The sequence below is a fragment of the Pristiophorus japonicus genome, chromosome 13, assembly GCF_044704955.1.
Source record: "Pristiophorus japonicus isolate sPriJap1 chromosome 13, sPriJap1.hap1, whole genome shotgun sequence".
Taxonomy (NCBI): domain Eukaryota; kingdom Metazoa; phylum Chordata; class Chondrichthyes; family Pristiophoridae; genus Pristiophorus; species Pristiophorus japonicus.
Window position 1 is genome coordinate 138,879,426 of NC_091989.1, and position 23,568 is coordinate 138,902,993.

The 23,568-nt window shown below is 41.5% G+C and overlaps 1 protein-coding gene across 1 annotated transcript in view; it reads left to right on the forward strand.

The window, feature by feature from the left end:
* Nucleotides 1–252: 252 nt before the first annotated feature.
* Nucleotides 253–23,568, forward strand: part of dnaja2a (DnaJ heat shock protein family (Hsp40) member A2a) — a 28,374-nt gene continuing 5,058 nt past the window's right edge. Inside the window, exons 1-7 of the mRNA XM_070898050.1 lie at nucleotides 253–394; nucleotides 4,635–4,694; nucleotides 6,146–6,369; nucleotides 6,462–6,542; nucleotides 7,743–7,876; nucleotides 17,531–17,727; nucleotides 21,513–21,657. Of these exons, the coding sequence (XP_070754151.1) occupies nucleotides 317–394; nucleotides 4,635–4,694; nucleotides 6,146–6,369; nucleotides 6,462–6,542; nucleotides 7,743–7,876; nucleotides 17,531–17,727; nucleotides 21,513–21,657 (919 nt within the window). The 5' untranslated portion in view covers nucleotides 253–316. The remainder of the gene's footprint in view (nucleotides 395–4,634; nucleotides 4,695–6,145; nucleotides 6,370–6,461; nucleotides 6,543–7,742; nucleotides 7,877–17,530; nucleotides 17,728–21,512; nucleotides 21,658–23,568) is intronic.

Consider the following 23,568-nt stretch of genomic DNA (forward strand, 5'->3'; position numbering starts at 1 on the left):
ATGTGTGTGATATATATGTGTATGTGGAATATGTGTGTGATAAATAAATATTTGTGTGTGATATATATGTGTATGTGGTATATATTTGTGTGTGCGATATGTGTGATGTGTATGTGGAATATGTGTGAGGTTAATGGTCTCTGAATGTGTGGTACTGTGACCGGCTGCACGTGATAACTAAAACCCCGCCCCCTCTCCCCAACTGTCACCGAGCCGCGCTGACGTAAACGAGCTATATGTGAGGAAACGGGCCAACGTCACTTCCGGAGCCTGCCTGCCTGCGGCCGGTGCTCGAGCTTCTTCCTCTCTTGTCACGATGGCGTCTGTAGCCGACACAAAGCTCTACGATATCCTCGGAGTTGCGTCTGCGGCCACAGAGAACGAGCTGAAGAAGGTCAGTAACGGTCGGAGGGAGAGAAGAGAGGAGAGAAGAGAGAACAGATTACCTCCACAGCGGCGCGGTAAACCCGGCGCCGGGTAGTTGGTGTTCTCTTTCCCCCCCCCCCCCCCCCATTAAGGATTTCGAAAAAAAAACAAGCCGAGGCCTAACCGGCTAGGCCGCTGCTGAGGCCCTGGTATTTTGGGGGGGTGAGGAGAGATCGGCGAGCCATGGCGCAGCGGCGCCGGGTGGACCGGGTTCAGCCTGACTCCGCTCGGCATCCGGCCGCTTTCATCTTGTGTTTTTATTAAACAGGCGGAGCTGGGCCGCTGTCAAGGGAAAGTCGGCAGTTGGAAGTGAGAGTGCCGGCCCCACCGGCATCCGCTCCGTGTCCCTCCGCCCCCCCGCAGGTCGCGTGGTGCGAGTTTGGGAAACACCGGGCTCGTTTCTGTTCATCTGACACCGCGACACCATTTTGTTCCCGCGGGGCTCGCCAGCTTTTGTCGGCGCTGCCGCTGCTGGTTCACGCCGCAGCGGGTGGGTCGTTGCGAGACTTGCAGAAGTGAAATGACGGTGACTGCGGAGGCACGTGAAACGCTGCCTGTAAATTTAGACCTTGCTGTAATCTGGAAACGTCTCGCTGTCAGCGTATTCTGCCGCGGCCGGAGACTGCCACCACCCACAGGCGTCGGTAGGGCTGAGCTGCCCCTAAACCGAAAGGGCGAAGGAACACCCAAGTTACATTTCTGCAAGGGTTCTACCCCTAATCTGATATGACGGCAAACGTGTTTGCGAATGCCATAAACTGTAGAATTGTTGATGAATGGTATGCAAATGTGTAGCACAATATATTCTGCTATTTGTCTTGTTAGCTTGTTCCTTTCCAGTTACAAAGTCGATTGCTCCAACGATTAGTTGCTGTTGGGTGAGCACGGTGGAGAGTGTAGATTTCTGGCTCCATATCTCTCCAAAATATGGAACGGCAGCCCTTTTTAATGCTTTTCACATTTTGAAGCGTGATTGATGCTCCATATATATTGTACCGTCTTCTGATTTTTTTTAAATAATTCACTGTGTACTGTACAGAATTGGCATTTCTATTTAAAAGGATGTCGAGCACGGGCTCCCTAGGTAGCTCATCTGGTCAAGCGAGAAAGAAATTGAATGATGGTGAAAGTTTGAGATTCGGTCCTTGTCCAGTGCTGAGTTCGCTGATCTCGGGGGTTATCAAAATTGGCCGTTGATGTTCCTAAGACTGATGTGTATCTAATAGTCTTGTGAAATTTCTACTTGTGTCTGAAAGTGCACTGTGTAAAAGCTTATCACGTTGAAATTAATTTAATTTATATGTGAAATTACTATTGGTCTAGTAGACATTTCTTTCAGTTCCAATTCCTGAATGGTTTTGTCTTCTACTAGAATGCTTCTGCATAACTTAAACATCATTCTGCTGCTAACTATATTCATATTAAGAATCTTGAGAAAAAATTGCAGTCTTCAAAAGTAAAATATTTTCTTTCTTCAGAATAATTTATAATAAAAGGTCGTCATGTTTTTGTCTTTCCAGACCATGTGTGGGCCATTGCTACCTAGTTGGACTGTATGCATCTACTGAGATTAGAGGGGTATTTTTTAAAAGGGACAGGAACAGTTTAATCAGTGTTTCTTTGCAGATTTTTTTGTACCTGGAATCCCTGTACCTTTCACGAGTAATTCAAAACTGTGCTGTATTACTCAAAGCCCTATCTCTCCCCATCAAATAGATAGCTCACTTCCACCACTGAAACGTCGCCCATCTCCACTTATCTACCGAAATCCTCATCTGTGGACTCAACTATTCCAATGCTCACTTGGCCAGCCTCCCATCCTCAACGCGCTGTAAACTTCAGCAAATCCAAAACTCTGCTGCGTGTATCCTATCTTGCACCAAGTCCTGCTCACCCATTGCTCCTGTCCTTGTTGACCTACATTGGCTTCTGGTCCTCCAACGCTTCCAATTTAAAATTCTCATCCTTGCATTTAAAGCCCTTCTTCCCCTCTTCTCCCTATTTCTCTAACCTCCTCTAGGCCTATAACTCCCTATCCCAGAAATTTCTGCTCCTCTAAATCTGATCTCTCCTGCATCTCTCTCCTTACCCTGGGGGCAGATAGCTATCTACTGATGGCACAAAAATCTCAAGCGGGCTTAGATATGTTACTGGAGCAAATTGTGAGTTAATGCATTTTTGGCAGTACAATCTAAATGGTGTTTCTTGCACGATATGGAGGAACAGAGATATAAGGGTGCAAAAATATAATTCCTTCAAAGCGTGAGTGGAGGTAGAAGTTGAAGCAGAGACTATTGTATCTTTTTAGATGAAAATTTCACAAGGAAAAATACAGATGCAAGAGTAGGGCATTGGGATTAGTTCTGGGTGGCAGAGACATAGTGAAATTGCCTCCTCCTGTGTCGTAGCCTTCTATAGTTTCCTTCCATGGATGTTTCAAGGTGGAACTTGTTACTCTTTGAAATTACAACCCAATATTCGGAGGAAAAGTTAGGCTGTAGTTAATCAAATATCCATTCAACAAAATGAATATCAAGCTATAATATATCTTTAACAGCAACAAAGACACCAAATTGTGTTGCTTACCACAACAAATATATGTATCATAGCAACGATAGGGAACAAAATTGATTCTTGGAAACGAAAGAAGTTCTGTGATTAAGCCAGTTGATAAGAGCCCTGTTTTGAGTGTTAAATTTCCCTTTTGATCCCATTATATGTCAGAATGGACAAAAAAGTAATCTGGTCCCCATGGCCCTGCGAATGCTGTAATGTTAATTACCAGTTTAACTTGACTTGTTAAGCATGAATATTTAGCTTTTACAGGATCTGAAATTTGGTGCCTCTTGTGTATACAGGGTATATATTTTGAATTTTGTCTGGTGTGATGTGCAAGTTAACATCATGATTTAGCCATATTCTTTAGAGGTGAGGAAATGGAACATAGATAAAAACATTCCTTCCAAAGTATATTAATTTTTAAAAAAAAATGTACCTACTGTCACAAATGGTAGCTCCTTAGCTGTCACCAATATAATTTGTAGGATATTCATTAAGTTGTTGCCTTGCTATTATGGCTGTTGAAATATGTATTGCATAATGAACAGCACAATTAGCTAGTTTTGCTGTTACTCACTGGGAAGGTGAAATATTTGTTTCATGATTTCATCTGCCTTAACTAAACTTCGGATTTTGTAGAAAGGAATTCAGAGAGGTTCATATTACTGCATTGATGTTGCGAACAGTAGCAAGAAAAATGTAGGTATGATTGCACATATTTTTTGTAGGCAGGTGACATTTGATGTGTTTTTGTGTAGTTAGTTGTTCTTAAGGTGAATAACAACCACCTTAATTTATCAATCACTATGAAATGCACACATTAAATGAGGTTCAAGCTTTCATCATAAATGCATGCTCGGTATGGAATTAAAACACTGACCATGATGTTCCCAGATTCAATCCCTGGCCTGTGGTGTATCTCCAATGAGGCAGCAGTAGAGGCATTAAACTTGGACTGTCTACTCCTGGGCCAAGAAGGAAAAAGTCAGCTGCAGTTACCACGTCTGATTGCTATTCAGCGATCCTCATCTGGAATATGTATCTGTTTGGGAGTTGCTTCAAGGGCGGGGTTGGTCTTAACTGTCGTATCCCTCAGTCAGATAGCTGTCTTTCAAAATGCAGTATCCCGGCATGAGCCATGCCTTCAGAAGTGACGGTTAGAAGGGGAAGAGGGACTACAATGGAGGAGCTTGTCGCACAAAATTCAAATAATTATGCAAATTATTTATATTGGTACCTACAGATCAACTTGTTCTTGATAGTTAAATATATAGTTGTAATTACCTGTAAATATTGCTGCAGTGTGGACTATGCCCTTGGTCTTAGTCATGTGACACATAATGAAGTATTTGATTATTTCAATCAATCAGTTAATGTCATTTAATATGCTGTTAGTGATATCTGGGGTCTTACACTTTTCCTGAGATAATATCATGGATTGGTAGTACCTGTACTTGTAAATCCAGTTTTTCCACTGTCATAATTGTCAAAAATTCACTGAATATTCTGTGTACTTAATGAATTAATTTCCTCCTCCCTCCCAATAACTATTATTAAACAAACTCTTTAATATGTGGAATATAATGCTGACTGAATAAAAATATTTTTATTCAATTTGTTTGACCTGTGATGTATTCATTTTTCTGAAGGCATATCGCAAGTTGGCTAAGGAATACCATCCAGATAAAAATCCAAATGCTGGAGACAAGGTAACGATCACCAATCTTTTTTACATTTTAAAGTTTTTTTTGTTTACTTAATCATATCTGACGTTGCTATACTTTAACTGAGAAATTTTGAAATGGGAAAAATGGATTGCTAACAAAGCTGGCCTCACTTCTTTCCAAGTTGTCTTAAGTAACACATGTGATATTTGTGTGTGTGTGTGTGTGTGTGTGTGTGTGTGTCTCTACATTTAGGCACTGCCTGGGAAATGATAGTCCCAAACGCACCAGGTAGATGGGAACATGCAGCTTGATGTACTCAGCCCATCCAAATTTTAAATAGTAGCAATGCTACACTCTTGAAATTTAAATTTTGCACTGAAGTCACAATATTTTTTCTTAAACATTCTCCCTTCCCTTCCTCTCGTGAAGGCACAACTCCATGCTGAGGTTTGGTTACACAGGTGCCAGCTGCCTCCCAGTACTTTGCATAAGATGCCATTATTAACATGAGCCATGGCAGATTATTGGACTGTGAAGGGCATTCCACACTTTCACTTCCAACAGGAGTCACTAAATATTGAACAAAAAGTCCATGCATTAATTTTTCCTCTTAATTGTAGCATTCCTTCTGCCATCCTGGCAAAGGCTAACTTAGCATGGTCATAGGTTAAACCTAGGACCTTCCTGTGCTGTATGGCTCAGCTACCTATTTAATAAATTAGCTGAACCATTGGAGAATGATATCCATTCTACCCCAAAACCCAACTGGGATGTTTTATTATGTTTAAGGCGCTGTATAAGTTGTTGAAATATGCTGTTTCTTTAAAAATTGAGTTGTTAACTAGTTATTTCTTGGAAATTAGAATCCTTCGATAGTTTTTTAAGTGGCTTGGTTGCTGCTGTCATCAAGTTGCTACTCAGAGAATACTGCACATGAGATTAAAGGTTTGAGTGCGTCCTTGTATATCGGATACTTGGGTGAGAGATGAGGGTGGCTGGGGCTATGCCTTTTACTCAATGTTCAGAGAAGGAATTTTCATGGAACTGATGGCATGTAGGGCATTTTTGAAACCATGCTCATTTTGCCAAAAATGTTTTTCTTGGTCATGGTGCTGAAATGTTATCTAGCATTTCATGTCCTTTTGCTAGATCACTTTCATGGGTAGAGTTTATCTTTAAAAACCATTCGGTATGTACAATCGGGGCCGCTGTTTCTCTGCGGAACAAAACCTTGGGCAAACTGATGACTGTTATTTCCTGGCAGGGCAGAGGTGACTTAGGAAGGTTGAGGCTTATTCTAATACGAATTTGAATGATTCATGCATAAAGTTTCCATGTTCAAGGTATTGATTTGTAACCTATATGGTCAACGATATTTTGAATGGTAGATTTAGCTTTTAATACTGAATGGCTGACCACCAAAAAGATGATGTTTAAGTGTTTTTAGATTGATTATTGAGATTGAAGAATATTCACTTTTTTTTTGTCTACAGTTTAAAGAAATAAGCTTTGCATATGAAGTTTTATCAAATCCAGAGAAGCGAGAACTTTATGATCGTTATGGCGAACAAGGTTTGCGAGAAAGTGGTGGCGGTGGAACTGGAATGGATGATATCTTCTCGCATATCTTTGGTGGTGGTCTCTTTGGGTTCATGGGTGGTCAGAGTAGAAACCGCAACAGTAGACGAAGAGGAGAGGATATGGTGCATCCCCTTAAGTAAGTTTTCATTTCCTTTTTATTTAAAAAAAAAACATTATTTTTTGGCATATCAATTGTCATGTTACATTTTTGTTTTCTAAATTCAACAGGGTATCTTTAGAAGACTTGTATAATGCAAAGACAACCAAGCTACAATTAAGCAAAAATGTCCTGTGTAGTTCATGTAATGGGTAAGTTGCGCTGAAGTAAAACTGCATTATTTGTGATTTAGTATTTTAAAATCATTAAGTACAGAACTGTACTTTTTTTTCAATATTTGTGATTTAAAAGCATGCCATCCATTAAAGTATTACATTTATAGAAGGCCTTCCCACAAATAGCAGTGCGATGAATGACTAGTTTTAGTGCTAGAGGGTGGGATGTTGATCAATATATCCAAGAGCTGTGTGCTCTTCAACTAGTGCCATGTGGACTGGCAGATAGATCCTTGGTTTAATTGCAAGTTTGAAATGTAATCTCAAATCTGAAAGTCGCATGCCTTGGTACGGCATCAGAACATGAACCTAGATTGTTTTGAGTCTGCGAGTGGGGCTTGAAGCAATGGTGCTGAGGTTTTTAACCAACTAAGCTATGCTTGTTTTATTTTTGGAAAATTTACAATAGGATGCTAATTTATTACGGCTTAAAATTTCTTGGTACTTTCTAAAGAAAATAGAAAGTGTGTGTTTTTTCTGCCAGTATTCTCTGCTCTTTTGAAGGCAATTGCTTATGCCGATGTACAGTTCCAGGGTGTCAGCTGTCTGCTACATGGTAAAAATGGCCACTCATTGAGTGTTGGCAAGCTAAGTAACCATAGATGGCATTACAGGAGAGCCTGATGCTGATCTCGTATGGCATCCACAGTTCACTTATTAGTCACTGGTAGTGATCAGAGATGGAAATCCTGACTTAAAAAAAAAAATAGGAATGTAGATCATTAAATGTCTGACTTTTTTTTCCTCTAGTGATAAATAATGAAATGAGTGGATTTATAATTAGTTTTATATTTTGAAGACACTTAAGCAGTCATTGCTTTCATTGCTACTTCTACCTTAATTATTAAATTATACGTCTTCTATCAACCAAGTATTCTTTGCATGCTTTCTTGGATCATCTTTGCTTTGGCTTTTTTTCGGAGATGAATCTTGAATAAATTTAACTATAGCCTTTGTTGTATAATCTCCATCATTAAATTTAACTGGGAATAAGAAAGTTCTTTCTTCAAATGTCTTTATTTGGTTTAACAAACTGATTCTCTAAATAGTGGCACTGATTTGAATGTCTTTCAATTAAGTGCCAGAGCCCTTATTGATCTCAACAGTTGTTCTGATAGCTTATGCTTGTATGCAATCATTTGTTGACAACACTAAAATGTTTATTTTTAAACACAGCCAGGGTGGGAAGGCAGGAGCTGTTCAGAAGTGCAGTGCTTGCAGGGGACGAGGTGTAAGGATTATGATTAGACAGTTGGCACCGGGAATGGTTCAACAGATGCAGTCTGTGTGTTCTGATTGCAATGGAGAGGGTGAGTAAATTCTTTGTGTTTACATGTAATGCACAGTAATGCTGGATTTAAAAAATATATATATATAATGAGTAGGATTTGTTCTGAAAAGGATAGTATGCAGGGACAGCAAGTGATCAGGAAGGTCAATGGTATCTTTATTGCAGGGAAGTCTTGCTACAGCTATACAAGGTATTGGTGAGGCCACACCTGGAATACCGCGTGCAGTTTTGGTTTCCATATTTACGAAAGGATATACTTGCTTTGGAGGCAGTTCAGAGAAGGTTCACTAGGTTGATTCTGGGGATGAGGGGGTTTGACTTATGAGGTAAGGTTGAGTAGGTTGGGCCTCTACTCATTGGAATTCAGAAGAATGATCTTAAATCGAAATGTATAAGATTATGAGGGGGCTTGACAGAATAAGGAGCCGCCCGTTTAAAACTGAGATGAGGAGAAATTTCTTCTGAGTGTTGTAAATCTGTAGAATTCGCTGCCTCAGAGCTGTGGAAGCTGGGACATTGAATAAATTTAAGACAAATAGACAGTTTGTTAAACGATAAGGGGTTATGGGGAGCGGGCGGGGAAGTGGAGCTGAGTCCATGATCAGATCAGCCATGATCTTATTGAATGGTGGAGCAGGTTCGAGGGGCCGTATGGCCTACTCCTGTTCTTATTTCTTATGTTCATATGTAACATGAAGCCTACATCAAATTATTGAGAACAAACCCGGATTTGACATTATTTGCTTGACATAATGTGACTGTAGCCTAGCTTACTTTTACGAACTTATCTATACATGGCAAAGAACATAACGGGGGCAGGAGTAGGCTATTCGGCCCCTTGACATCCACTCCACTTTCCTGCACTATCCCTATATCCCTTGATTCCCTTAATTTCCAAAAATCTATCAATCTCTGTCTTGAATATACTCAACGCCTGAGCCTCCACAGACCTTTGGGGTAGAGAATTCCAAAGATTCACCACACTCCGGGTGAAGAAATCTTTCCTCATCTCAGTCCTAAATGGCAGACCCCTTATTCTGAGACTATGATCCCTGGTTCTAGACTCGCCAGCCAGGGGAAAAACATCCTCCCTGCATCTAACTGGTCAAGCCCTGTAAGAATTTTATATATTTCAATGAAACCACCTCCTATTCTTCTAAACTCTAGAGAACATAGGCCTAGTCGTCTTAATCTCTCCTCATAGGACTATTTCCCCCCCCATCTCGGGAATCAGTCTGCTGAACATTTGTTGCACTTTCTCTATGGCAAGTATATCCTTCCTTTGGAAGGAGACCAAAACTGTACACCATATTCCAGATGTGGTCTCGCCAGGGCTCTGTGTAATTGCAGTAAGACATCTTTACTCTTGTACTCTTGTAATAAAGACCAACATACCATTTGCTTTCTTAATTGCTTGCTGTACCTGCATTTTAACTTTTAGCCATTCACTGCTTGATCTGGCTCGACCGCATAAAACATTATCGAGTCCTACTCTTGTCTGCAAAAACTGCTCACTATTTCGGATCATTCTGGAATGCAAAGATAATACCCGGCTACTATTCTCTACTGCAAACTGTCTTCTTAAACCCCTCTCCCCTGTCTCCACCATACTCTCCTCCAACAACAAGTGTGAGGAGCTCGTGGACTTTTGTTTCAAAGATTGAGACCATCCGATCAGCTGCCTCTGCGAGTTCCCTTCCTTCCCCTAGTCCACCGGGCTAGACTTCCTCTGAAGCTCCCACCTGCCCTAGCCCTAAACTCGCATCTTTCTTTGGTTTCACTTTGATCTTCCCTCTTGACTTCTCCAAGCTCATCTTGTCCATGAGACCCATTTCCTGCTCCCTTGACCCTATTCCCATTAAACTGCTGACCATGCAACATCCTTTTTTGGCTCCCATGATTGCTGATATTGTTAACTGTTCTCTCGGGTAGTGTTTCCCTCTGCTTCAAATCTGTGGTCATCACCCCTCAAAAAACCAACCCACTCCCTGCCCACTGTGCTAGCAACCTCCCTTTCCTCTCCAGTCCTTGAATGTGTTGTCGCCTCTCAAATCCGTGACCATCTTTCCCGGAACTCGCTGTTTAAATCCCTTCAGTCTGGTTTTCGCTCCATGCCACAGTACTGAAACGGCTCTCAAAAGTCTCACATGACATACTTTGTGACTGACAAAGGTAAACTATGCCTCCTCATCCTCCTTGGCCTGTCTGCAGCCTTCAATACAGTTGACCACTCCATCCTCCTCCAATGCCTCTCCACCATCGTCCAGCTGGGTGGGAATGCACTCGCCTGGTTCCATTCTTGTCTGTCTAATTGTGTACAGAAAATCTGCAATGGCTTCTCTTCCCATTCCTGCATTGTTACCTCTGGTGTCTCCCAAGGATCTATCCTTGGCCCCCACCTATTTAAGACCTTAAGAATTTGGAGCAGGCCATTAGGTCCCTCAAGCCTGCTCCACCATTTAATAAGATCATGGCTGATCTGATCGTGGGCTCTGCTTCACTTCCCTGCCCACTCCCCATAACCCTTCACTTCCTTATCAATCAGAAATCATGTCTATCTCCACCTTTAAATATGTTCAATGACCACAGCTCTCTGGGGCAGAGAATTCCAGATTTCCAACTCTTAGAGCAAATTTTTCCTCATCTCTGTTCTAAATGGGCAACCCCTTATTCTTAAACTATGCCCCTAGTTCTGGATTTCCCCCACAAGTGGAAACATCTACCTTGTCCAACCCCCTCAGTTTCTTCTGTTTCAATAAGATACCTCTCATTCTTCTAAACTACAATGAGTATAGGTGCAACCTACTCATCCGTTCTTCATAAGTCAACCTTTTCATAAGTCAACCCCTTCATCTCCGGAATCAATCTAGTGAACTTTCTCTGAACTTCCTCCAGTGCAAGTATATCCTTCCTTAAATAAGGAGACCAAAACTATGCAGTACTGTAGGTGTGGCCTCACCAATACCCTATACAGTTGTAGCAGGACTTCCCTGCTTTTATACTCCATCCCCCTTGCAATAAAGACCAACATTCCATTTGCCATCTTCATTACTTGCTATACCTGCATACTAACTTTTTTTGTTTCATGCACGAACCCCCAGATCCCTCTGAACTGCAGTATTTTGCAGTTTCTCTCCATTTAAATAATTTGCTTTTTTATTTTTCCTGCCAAAGTGGATAACCCCTCACACTTTCCCACATTATACTCAATCTGTCAAATTTTTGCCCATTCACTTAGCCTGTCTATATCCCTTTGCAGATTGTTTGTGTCCTCACAACTTGCTTTCCCACCCTACAGCAGCATAGTTGAGGCCCCAGCACCGATCCCTGTGGCACCCCACTAGTTATTGTTTGCCAACTGGAAAATAACCTATTTATCCCCACTCCCTATTTTGTTAGTTAGCCAATCTGTTATCCATGCTAATGTTATCGCCAACCCTTGAGCTATTATCTTGTGCAGTAACCTTTTATGTGGCCCCTTGTATGCCATTTAAAAAAAATTGATACCATCCTTTACTTCCAACCACGGATGGTTCTCCCTTAAAGTTTTTCCTTCTCACTGGAATATATTTTTGTTAAGTTGGGAAATAGCTCCTTCAATGTCTGCCACTAATTATCAATCCTCTTACACTTTAATCTATTTTCCCAGTCCACTTTAGCCAACTATGCCTTTGTAATTGCCTTTATTTAAGATCATGACACTGGTTTGAGATCCAATTTTTTCACCCTCCAACTGAACTTGAAATTCAACCATGCTATGGTCACTCTTTCCAAGAGGATCCTTTACTATGAGATCATTTATTAATCCTGTCTCATTACACAGTACCAGATCCAAGATAGCCTGCTCCCTGGTTGGTTCCACAATGTACTGTTCAAGGAAACCATCTCAGCTACACTTTGGGAACTCTTCCTCAATGCTACCTTGGCCAATTTGATTTGTCCAATCAATATGAAGATTAAAATTGCCCATGATTATTGCCGTACCTTTCTTACAAGCCTCTCATTTCTTTATGTATATTTCATCCAACAGTGTAGCTTGTTAGGTGGCCTATAGACTATGCCCACCAGTGACTACTTCCCCTTATTATTTCTTATTTCCACCCAAACTGATTCTACATCTTGATCTTCTGAGTCATTATCATTCCTCACTACTGACAGCACTGATCTCATTCTTTATTAACAAAGCTGCCACATCTCCTTTTCCTTTGTCTATCCTTCCATTTCTCATCTATATGCTACCCCTTGGTGATATCATTCGAAAACACGGAGTCAGTTTCCACATGTAAGCTGACGACACCCAGCTCTACCTCTCCGCCACTTCTCTTGACCCCTCCATGATTTCTAAATTGTCAGACTGCTTATCCGACATTCGGTATTGGATGAGCAGAAATTTTCTCCATTGTCTTTGGTCCCCACCACAAACTCTGTTCCCTAGCCACTGACTTCATCCCTCTCCCTAGCATCTATGAAGCTAAACCAGACTGTTCGCAACCTAGGTGTCATATTTGACCCAGAAATGAGCTTCCGGCCACATAACTAAAATCGCCTATTTCCACCTCTTAACATTGCCCACCTCCGCCCCTGCCTCAGCTCTTCTGCGGCTGAAACCCTTTGTTACATCTAGACTGACAACTCCAACGCACTCCTGGCTGGGCTCCCACATTCTACACTACGTAAACTTGAGGTCATCCAAAACTTGGCAGCTCGTGTCCTTGCTCTCTCCCAAGTCACGATTACCCATTACCCCTGTGCTCACTGACCTACATTGGCTCCCGGTTTCGCAAAGCCTCGATTTCAAAATTCTCATCGTTGTTTACAAATCCCTCCGTTGCCTCATCCTTCCCTATCTCTGTAACCTCTTTCATCCTCGCAACCCTACGAGATGTCTGCGCTCCTCAAATTCTGCCCTCTTGTATATCCCTGATTATAACTGCTCAACCATCGGTGGCTGTGGCTTCAGCTATTGGGGCCCTAAGCTCTGGAACTCCCCTAAACCTCTCCACCTTGCTTTCCTCCTTTTAAGATGTTCCTTACAACCTACCGCTTTAATCATGCTTTTGGTTATCTCTAATTTCTTCTGTGGCTCGGTGTCAAATTTATCTGTGATGTCTTATATCACTACTGTGAAGCGCCTTGGGACATTATGCTATGTTAAAGGCGCTAGATAAATAAAAGTTGTTTATAAATAGGGACCTGGGTATTCATGTACAAGGATGCCAAGGTCCCTCTGAACACCAGCATTTCTCAATCTCTCGCCAGTTTAAAAAAAAAACTCTTATTTTTCCTACCAAAATGGATAACTTCACATTTCTCCACATTACGGGCCCAAATTTGACCCACCCATTTTTTCGGCACACTCACCGACTGGAGATACGCTGACTTCCTAGGGTGAAAACGGCGCTGAAAAGATCTCCCTAGATTCTGGCCTCTCCCATGACTTGGCACGGCGTGCTCTGTCCATTAGGGGGGCGGAGCTAGGGCCCTGCGTGAAAAAAGTGCCTGCAGCTCAACACATGCGCACTGGAGGTTTCGCGCAAGCACAGTAGCTCCTGCCCCCAGCCGTACTGCAGCGTGGGACACGATGGGTCCCGCCCCTATCCCTGGCCGAGTGGCTTCACAACGCACGCCAGCCTGGCTGCTGGAAAGAGAGATATCGCTGGAATAGACAGAGCGAGTCAGTCAGAGAATCAGTTCCCTGTGCGCTCTCGCCCGGTCGTCGTGCCCGCACCTATCCCCGGCCGAGTGGCCTTGCACTGGCTGCCTGGCCCGCTATCCGTTGATTCCTGCAGCCTGTGTGTTGTGCGAGCCCAGCCCAACCTGCCTGTGTGTGTTCTGTGAGCCCAGTTCCCTGTGCCGTCCCGCCTGCACCTATCCCCGGCCAAGTGGCCTCTCTCACCGGCCGGCCCGCTGACTTCCTGGACCGAGTTAGGAAGGTAGGACTTAAGTTTTTTAAAATTTATTATTGATGATTTTTATGCTGCTTGAATGTTGTTGTGAAGGTGTTTAGTGCTTTGCAAGGTCCTCTGCGCTTCCCTCTCTTCTTCCCCCCCCCCCCCCCCCCCAAATCTCTAGCCACTTGTGCTGATTTCATAACTCTCCGCAAGGATTTTCTATGCGGCCACAAGTGGTCACATACGCTGGCTTAAGTTAGTTTGGAGTAACTATTAGCTGTCCAAACTGGCTTAAATGGCTAAAACGGGTGTAGGTGGCTGGTAACGTCCCTTTTGAACAAAACTAAACTTTAAAAAAAAATACTAACTAACTCACACTGGTGCAAATTGAATGTGCAAAATGGGGATTTTTGAAATACTCCAGAAAAATTAAGTTGCTCCAAAAAAAACCGGAGCATCTCCTGGGCAATTTTAGGCCCTATATTCCATTTGCCACGTTCTCACCCACTCACTTAGCCTATCTATATCCCCTTGAAGATTCTGTGTCCTCACAACTTACATTCCCACCTAGCTTTGTATCATCAGCAAACGTGGATAAATTACATTTGGTTCCATAATCCAAATCATTGATCCTTGCGGCACCCCACTAGTTGCAGCCTGCCAATCTGAAAATGACCCATTTATTCTTACTGTTTTCTGTCCATTAACCAATCCTCTATCCGTGCTAATATATTACCCCCAATCCCATGAGCCCTAATTTTGTTTAATAACCTCTTGTGTGGCACCTTACTGAGTGCCTTCTGAAAATCCAAATACATCACTTCGACTGGTTTCCCCCTTATCTATTCTGCTAGTTACAACCTCAAAAAAAAATACTCAACAAATTTGTCAAACATGATTTCCCTTTCAAATCTGTGTTGACTCTGCCCAATCCAATTCTTTTCTAAGTGCCCTGTTACCACATCCTTAATAGATTCTAGCATTTTCCCTACTACTGATGTCAGGCTAACTGGTTTGTAGTTCCCTGTTTTCTCTCTTTCTCTGCCCCCCCCCCCCCCCCCCCCCAACTTAAATAGTGGGGGTACATTGGTTCCTGCGGATTGGAAGGGAACAATTCTAGAATCTACGGAATTTTGGAAGAAAACAACCAATCGATCCACTATCTCTCCAGGCACCTCTTTCAAAATCCTAGGATGTGGGTCTAGTGGATTTATTGACTTTCAGTCCTGTTAATTTAATCAGTATTATTTTTTAACTAATGCTAATTTCTTTCCATTCCTCATTCTTGCTAGACCCTTGGTTCTCCACTATTCCCAGGAGGCTTTTTATGTCTTCTTCTGTGAAGACAGACATAAAGTATTTGTTTAATTTCTCTGCCACTTCCTTATTCTCCATTATAATTTCACCTGTAAGGGACACATTTACTTTTGCTAATCTTTTTACATTTCTAGAGAAGCTTTTACAGTCTGTTTGTCTCACTAGTTTACTATCACTTTATTTTCCCTTCATCAATTTCTTGGTCCTCCTTTGCTGAATTATAAAATCCTCCTAATCCTCATGCTTACTGCTTTTTTTTGCAAATTTATAAGCTTCTTCCTTTGATCTAATACTATCTTTAAATCCTCTTGTTATCCACAATCGGACCACTTTTCCTGTAAGGTTTTTGTGCCTCAAAGGAATGTATATTTGTTGTAAATTCCGTATTAATTCTTTAAATGCCAGCCATTGTTTATCTACTGTCATAACTTTTAATATAGTTTTTCAATCTACCTTGGCCAGCTTGCCCCTTATACCTACATAGTTTGCTTTGTTTAGATTTAGTACCAGAGTTTCCGATTTAACTAAATCACTTTCAAACTCCATATAAAATGCTATCATGTTATGATCACTCTCTTCCTTAAAGGCCCCTTTACTGCAAGATTATTCATGAAACTTTTTTCTTTGCACGATACCATAAATCCCATATGGACTTGGTCTCAACTGGTACTGCAGTAACTGAACAATTTTGTTGCGAAACTAGTATATCTTGTCCCCAACAATTAATGGGGAAAATACATCTGTCCATCGGCCTTTTAACACCCATTTCTAGTGTAGTAAAACTGCTCATCTGTGGTCAGAGGTATGAAGCTGTTACAGGTATAACATCCGGAATCCTCGGGACCGAATCTGTTCTGGTTTTTGGGGGTTTCTCGATTTCAGCCAAGAAAATCAATAGTCTGAAACCGAATCCGCGACTGAATCTGTGTTGGGTTTTGAGTAACGAGGTCCAAAATCCAGCATGGATTTAGTTGAGGATTCCGGGTTTCAGATTTTATTTTCCTGCTTGAAATCTGGAATTCTTGACCTAATCCATGCCGGATTTTGGGTTTTGCCTCAAGTCTGGTTTTCGGACAATAATTCTGGACGACTCCAGCCATGTGCAAAATGTCCAGTTTTCGGAGTTCCGGATTCGGGGCATTGCGCCTGTACTAGTGCATGCCCTAGAAAGGAGCTATTGCACCCAGAGCCATTTAACTGTATTGTCTTGGTTTTATTACTTTGTCACTAATGCCACCAAGCTCAACACCAGCAAACAGTATGAAATTTTGCAAATATGTCATATTGGATGCATAGCGAAGTAGAGGGTTATTCTTGAATTTGTGACAAAAAAGATGGTGTCTAAAATCTAAACATTATCTTTACATTATCTGCATATGCTTAGGGTTACAAAGATTTTTGCCCACTGTGTATTGGGATTATAAACTAATGCAGTTCAATTCAACATTGCATTTTAAATAGCAAATATTTAAAAGATTAGAAATGGTATCCATTGCCTTAAGTAATTTGAATGGTGTAATCGTGAATACATGCAGTTGTGACCATAAACCTTTGTGTTTGAGACACGTATTTATATTTTAGCATTGGATTACATGCTATAATGCACTGATTATGCAATGTATGCTTCTTCCTATGAGAAATCTGTTAGTATATTAAGGAAGAAATTGCACGGTTCCAGCACAGATCATGACTAAATGTGAGCACAGTTGCAGATTTAGACCTACAATGTTGTAGCCCTATCTGACCCATAGTCATACCTACAGTGGCTCCATGCAGTGCGTAGCCTTATAATTTCAGTCCTATTGTATTGAGTTGCTGCCACTATGTCTGTTATAAAGAAACATGGGCTTTAAGAACGTATGAAATAGGAGCAGGAGCAGGCCATTCGGCCCTTCGAGCCTGCTCCGCTATTCAATAAGATCATGGCTGATCTTCTACCTCAACTCCATCTTCCCGCACAATCTCCATATCCCTTGATTTCCTTAATATTCAAAAATCTATGGATCTCTGTTTTGAATATACGCAACAACTGAGCATCCACAGCCCTCCGGATAGAGAATTCCAAACTTCACAACCCTCAAGAAATTCCTCCTCATTTCAGTCCTAAATGGCTGACCCCTTATTCTGAGATTGACCCCTAGTTCCAGACTCCCCAGCCAGAGGAAACATCCACCCAGCATCTACCCCGTCATGGCTTTACCATGTCTTAAACATGAGCTACCACTAGATTCTAGAAGCCACTAAGCTTTAATCTAAATCTGTCTATTCTGTAGCATTCTAAACTGCTTGTACATACACGATTTAAAATCACAAGGGGGTGTATTTTATGTTGCACCTGTTTCTATGTCTAATCTTTATTAATCCCTAAAACTATCTGAACAAAGGCTGCATGGTAGAGCTATTAAATTTGAACTGTTTAAAAGTTGCTTATCCTATATTACAACTTGAATTGTTTAATATTACAGGTGAAGTTATTAATGAAAAGGATCGATGCAAGAAATGCGAGGGAAAGAAGGTGATAAAAGAAGTGAAGATTCTAGAAGTTCACATAGATAAAGGCATGAAGCATGGGCAGCGTATTACATTCAGTGGAGAAGCAGACCAGTCTCCTGGTGTGGAACCTGGTGATATTATCCTCGTACTACAAGAGAAGGATCATGAGGTACTTGAATTAACCAAGTTAATGACCCTAACTTTTATCATTTGTTTCTCATCTCAAATATTGCTGCTGTGGTTCAGCAGATGTCAAATGGATCAACCTATCAGAGGGAGAAAACATATTGGGTGAATCTTGATGTCATTTACAGCTCTTGCATTTTTTTAAAGGGAATAGAGGGAAGCAGTCTTATTTTTATTAATCATTCAACAATAAATCAAACAAAATATAACTCTTTGGAGTATGTCACTTGTGAACCTGAAACTACTTGGCATTTGAGATGTTTGGAGCTTATATATACTGTACTATCAATTTAGTCGATTCCGAACACTGCTACAGTTCAGGTAAGTGAGAGCTTGATGCCAGTGAGCATGTACATATAAGCTGCTATTTTAATTAATGTTCTGTAAGAAGTGAAGGTAACCTGTTTTTAGCCATAGTATTTCTTTCATATCTCTTACCAATTCATAAATTATCTATAAAGCAGATTGCATTTAGCTCCATTTTCTTCAGTTAAGGTCAAATATCATGCCCATTTTGGAGTAAAGATGCAGTGCTCTGATTTTCTTCACTTCCACTTTACAATCCGACAGAAGCATTTGTTGCTTATTAAACTTTTTTTTATAGTTGGTATACTAATATTGGAGCTTTATTCCAGAAAACTGAAAATGACTGCTGCAACAGTTCTTGCAAAATGGTTAAATCCAGGACAATTTTCACTTATAATTCTGTCTGTAGTTTATATTCATTGTAGCATCATTTGGGCAGGTATACAGTTTATATAGAACGGTGGGGAGAGATGATCACTGTCTACCAAAAACATCAATTACTGCAGGAAGTGTTTTGGTAGGTAGAATGAGATTTAAATTGAGAGCACAAATTGAGAGGCTGGGCCATTGTTGAAGAGATAAAGGGGTCAATTTTCCCCAATGCCGTTTTTTGGCATACGTGAAGAATTATGCCCGTTTTTTTGGGTCCCAACAGCGGCAAAAAAAATCATCCAACTTTCCCTGTTTGAATTGTTTTTGGTGCCTCGTAGCCTGTCCTTTAGCTTTGGGGGTGGAACCTAAGATCTGCACCAAAAAGATCAGGTTGCTAGGTTAACGAGGGACGCACTACGGGCTGAGGCTGGAAAATGAAACATACAACACATTCTGGCCAGCTCACAGCAATCTGCACAAGCACCTTGCACATTGCAACAGCTTACCAGCATTAAATTATTAAGAGTATATGCCAAAAGTCTATCCGCTTCTCTTTCTATCCCCCCCCGGGGCTTTTACCCGGGTACCGCTCCTAACCCTGGCTGAAAGGCCTCCTTCTCCCCCCCCACGTCCCCTCTCTGCTATTGTTGTTTCAGCTGTGGAACTGCATCTGCTGCGCTGATTCTCTTGCCTGCGCCGATTTTGTTAACAGCCCAGAAGGTTTTTCCAGAGTGGTCACATACGCCGTGCTAAGAAAAATTGGAGCTGGCCAGAATTGCCACAGGTGGCAGGTTACGTCCCCAATGAGGTTTTTTAAAAAAAAAAATCTTAGCCTAAGGTAAATTACGCTAGCGCAGAAACTTTGGGGAAACTTGAAGATTTTAACTTACGCCAAAAAAGGCGCAGATAATTGGGGAAAATTGAGCCCATGTAATGAAATTAACAGATTTTTAAATTGGGTTGATTTTGGAAACTTCTGGGAAAATGGTGTTCCTCGAAGTCTTTATGAATAATACTGTACCAGTTTTACAACTGGCATGAGCTGCTAACAATGGGTAAGGCACTAGCATTCTTTGACGTTAGTTTCTATTATTATAACTTTAAAACTAGTCAGGGGTTATTTTTTTACTGCTGAGAATTTGTCATAAAATGATAGAATGCAAAACATGTCACCCATAACTTTCAGAGAAAGCCTTAACCCTGATGGCTATTTTGCTGAGTTATACAAGACCCTACTCCTAGAGTTCATCCCCTCCTGTTGAAACTCCTATGCTATGTGATGGAAGCAAAGGCCCTCCCCAAGATATATCCAGAGGGCATAATCACAATATACAAGAAAGATCTAGACTCCACCCAGGCTTGTCATGTAATCAATATCTTTTATCAATGCTGACTGAAATACTGCCAAAGATCTTAGACTCCAGATTAGATCCAGTCATCCCTGGGATGGTCGATGCAACAGTGTTTATATGCACAGCAAAAAACTGCAGATGCTGGAAACACTCAGCAGGTTAGGCAGTATCTGTAGAGAGAATAAATAAATGCTTCGGGTGTGGACCCTTTGTCAGACCAGTTTTTACGTGGTCACCAAGGGCCAGCATAAGATGGTGCACTACTGTTAGTGCACCACTGCTCTGTCTTGGCACACTCTCTCCAAGTGGAAAAGATATTCAACTTATTATTTCTTGCAACACTCCAAATTATTTCTTGCAACACTCAAGAGAAAGGGTTTTAGCAACATCTACAGGAGGTGAATTACAATGTTGCATTCACATCCTGCTGCACCAAGTGATTAAACAAAAATGCTCCCTCTAGGGACATGCATCCAAGTGAACCCAGGCAATCAGAGTAGAATCAAGGGGAATGAACACACAATATGTATGCTGATGATGTGCTATATGTAACCACCTCATTCCTGAATATTTTTCAAAGCATCAAAGAATTTGGATGACTTTCTGATTACATACTCATCTACACATAAGCAGATGACACGACCTTCACAGTTATCCATAATTCAGGAATTGTGCATGGTGACTGGCTTAATATATCTTGATGCTCCGTGCTTGTTGCGTCTGACCGTGGGAGAGAAGGCCCCGGGCGCAAGTAGATTAGAATAGCTCTCGTTACTAGCTGCAAGTACATGCAAACCAATCTGGCAGACTGCAGCCCTGCCAAACCTTTCACCAACCCATGTGACATCTGCTACTGAGTGGGTGATGTTTGGCCTCTGCCTGGAACTGAGCCACCATCTGGGGCCCATTCTTGAAAACTGAGTCAAAACAAACCATGCCGTGAAGGGCACCAACCTCAACCAGTATGCAACTATGCAAGACCCTTCCCCACCATTCCTATGCTCAAAAAAAATACCCAGGGCCAAACACACGGAATCACTTAGCTTTTTCTCTGTCCCTCAAACTGCATATTGTCCAGTATCAGCAGCCTGCTGCTGCGATACTTGTACATTGCTTGCAGGAGGAAGTTAGGGTGAGCAGTGACTTAACCTATGTGTGATTGTACAGATTTATAAAATAAGTGAATGCACTTTTAATTGTACAAACACTTTATAGATTGTGAATAAGCTATATGTATAAAAGCTTCATAAAATATATGTAACATCGTTTCATAGAATGTTTCCTTGGGAACCCAGTACAATTTTATTAAATAAAATGTCAGTTGATCATCTAATGGTGCCATTTACTTTGGTTAAGTCAGCTGAACAACCTCTGTGTAAAATATTTAGTCATAAACTGAAGGGGCAAACCCAAAATTGCTAAATAAAAATTTGGACTAGACAAAACTCCTAAAGTAGTAATACTGCAACTACTGTATTTAAATAAATGGCAATCCAATATTCCTGCCCGTTGTAACTAATGGAAATTTGCATTTGCTTTAGATTTTATTTTGTCCCTGATTGTCCAGGAAACACTCGTGGAGCATAGTTGGCGTAGCGTGCCATGGTGCACCACACTTTAGATCAGTGACGCTTTATCTATTTGGTTTCTTACATTTTGATACTCTTTAAAATGGAAGTTATACTTGGTTCACTGGACCATTGAAGACATTGCATATAACAATTGCTTTTATTCCTAGGTGTTTCAAAGAGAGGGAAATGACTTGCACATGACTCACAAAATTGGTCTCGTTGAGGCACTCTGTGGCTTTCAATTCACATTCCAGCATTTGGATGGGCGGCAGATTGTTGTGAAGTATCCTCCAGGAAAAGTTATTGAACCAGGTAATCGATAAGAATAGTATGAAAGTTACCAAACTATTTGAAGATCTATTCCACCAGTATAAATTATTTTTTTTTTTTTAAAGTGCGAAGCATTTTCTAGTGTATAATTGTGATTAAAAATAGATTTGTAAGTGGTATTTTTTCCTGCATAAAAGTTGCAACACACCGTCCATTTGTCCCATCCAGTTTTTCGCCATTTACCCACCACCTGAGTGTTGTACCTCCTAATGCATTGCACAGAACAGCTTTTGGAATAAACATAGCTGTGAGGGTTTGCTGTTTCTTTAGTGGTAGAACCATTCCATTTGTGCTATGGCACTATTGCCTCAATAGAAGGGACAAAAGGTGATTGTGGGACATAGTCTGGCACTGTATAAATAGTGTATTCACACTCAGGAGGACATTGCTATTTTGTAATGACACACATCTATGAGGAATGAAGTCACAGAGTCATAGAAAAATACGACGCAGAAGGAGGCCATTCGAGCCATCGTGTCCATGTCGGTCGAGAAAAAGCTACCCAGCCTAATGCCACCTTCCAGCACTAGGACCGTAGCCCTGTAGGTCACGGCTCTTTAAGTGCACATCCAAGTACTTTTTAAACGTGAAGAGGGTTTCTGCCTCTATCACCCTTTCAGGCAGCAAGTTCCAGACCCCCACCACCCTCTGGGTGAAATTTCTTTCCTCATCTCCCCTCTAACTCTTCTACCAGCTGCTTTAAATCAATGCCCCCTAGTTATTGACCCTCTACTAAGGGAAATAAGTCCTTCCTACCCACTCTATATCTAGGCCCCTCATAATTTTATGCACCTCCATTAAATCTCAGCATCTCCTGTTCCAAGAAAAACAATCCCAGCCTATCCAATCTTTCCTCGGCTAAAATATTCCAGACCTGACAACATCCTCATAAATCTCCTCTGCACCTGCTCTAGTGCAATCATGTCCTTCCTGTAATGTGGTGACCAGAACTGCATGCAGTAGCTGTGGCCTAACTAGTGTTATATACAGTTCTAGCATAACTTCTCTGCTCTTGTATTCTATGCCTCAGCAAATAAAGGAAGCCATTTTAACTACATTATCAACCAGTCCTACCTAATAAGGATCTGTGGACATACACTCAAAGGTCCCTCTTCCTCCACACCTCTCTGTATCCTCCCATTTTATTGTGCATTACCTTGCCTTGTTGCCCTTCTCCAAATGCATTACCTCACATTTTTTCCAGATTGAATTCCATTTTCCACTTTTCTGTCCAACTGACCAGTTCATAGATATTTTCCTGCAGTCTAAAGCTTTCCCCCTCATTGTCAACCACATGGCCAATTTTTGTATCATATGCAAATTTCTTTATGCCCCTAAATTTAAGTATCATTAATATATACTACAAAAAGCAAGGGACTGAGCCAAGTGGGACCCCACTGGAAACGGCCTTCCAGTTGCAAAAACACCAGTCAAACTTTTGCTTCCTGTTACTCAGCCAATTTTGGATCCAATTTGCCACAATCCCTTAGATCTCATGGGCTTTTACTTTTTTGATCAGCCTGCCATGTGGGACTTTGTCAAAGGCCTTGCTAAAATCCATGTAGACTACATCAAAGGCATTGCCCTCATCGACCCTCCTTGTTACCATCTCACACAAAATTCAATCAAGTTAGTCAGACACTACCTTCCACAGGGCTGTAGTAATACCCGCCCTCCTGTATAGCTCAGAGACATGGACCATGTACAGTAGACACCTCATCAATGGAGAAATACCACCAACAATGTCTCTGCAAGATCCTACAAATCCCCTGGGAGGACAGATGCACCAACATCAGTGTCCTTGACCAGGCCAACATCCCCAGCATTGCAGCACTGACCACACTTGATCAGCTCCTGTGCAGGCCACATTGTCCACATGCCAGACACGAGACT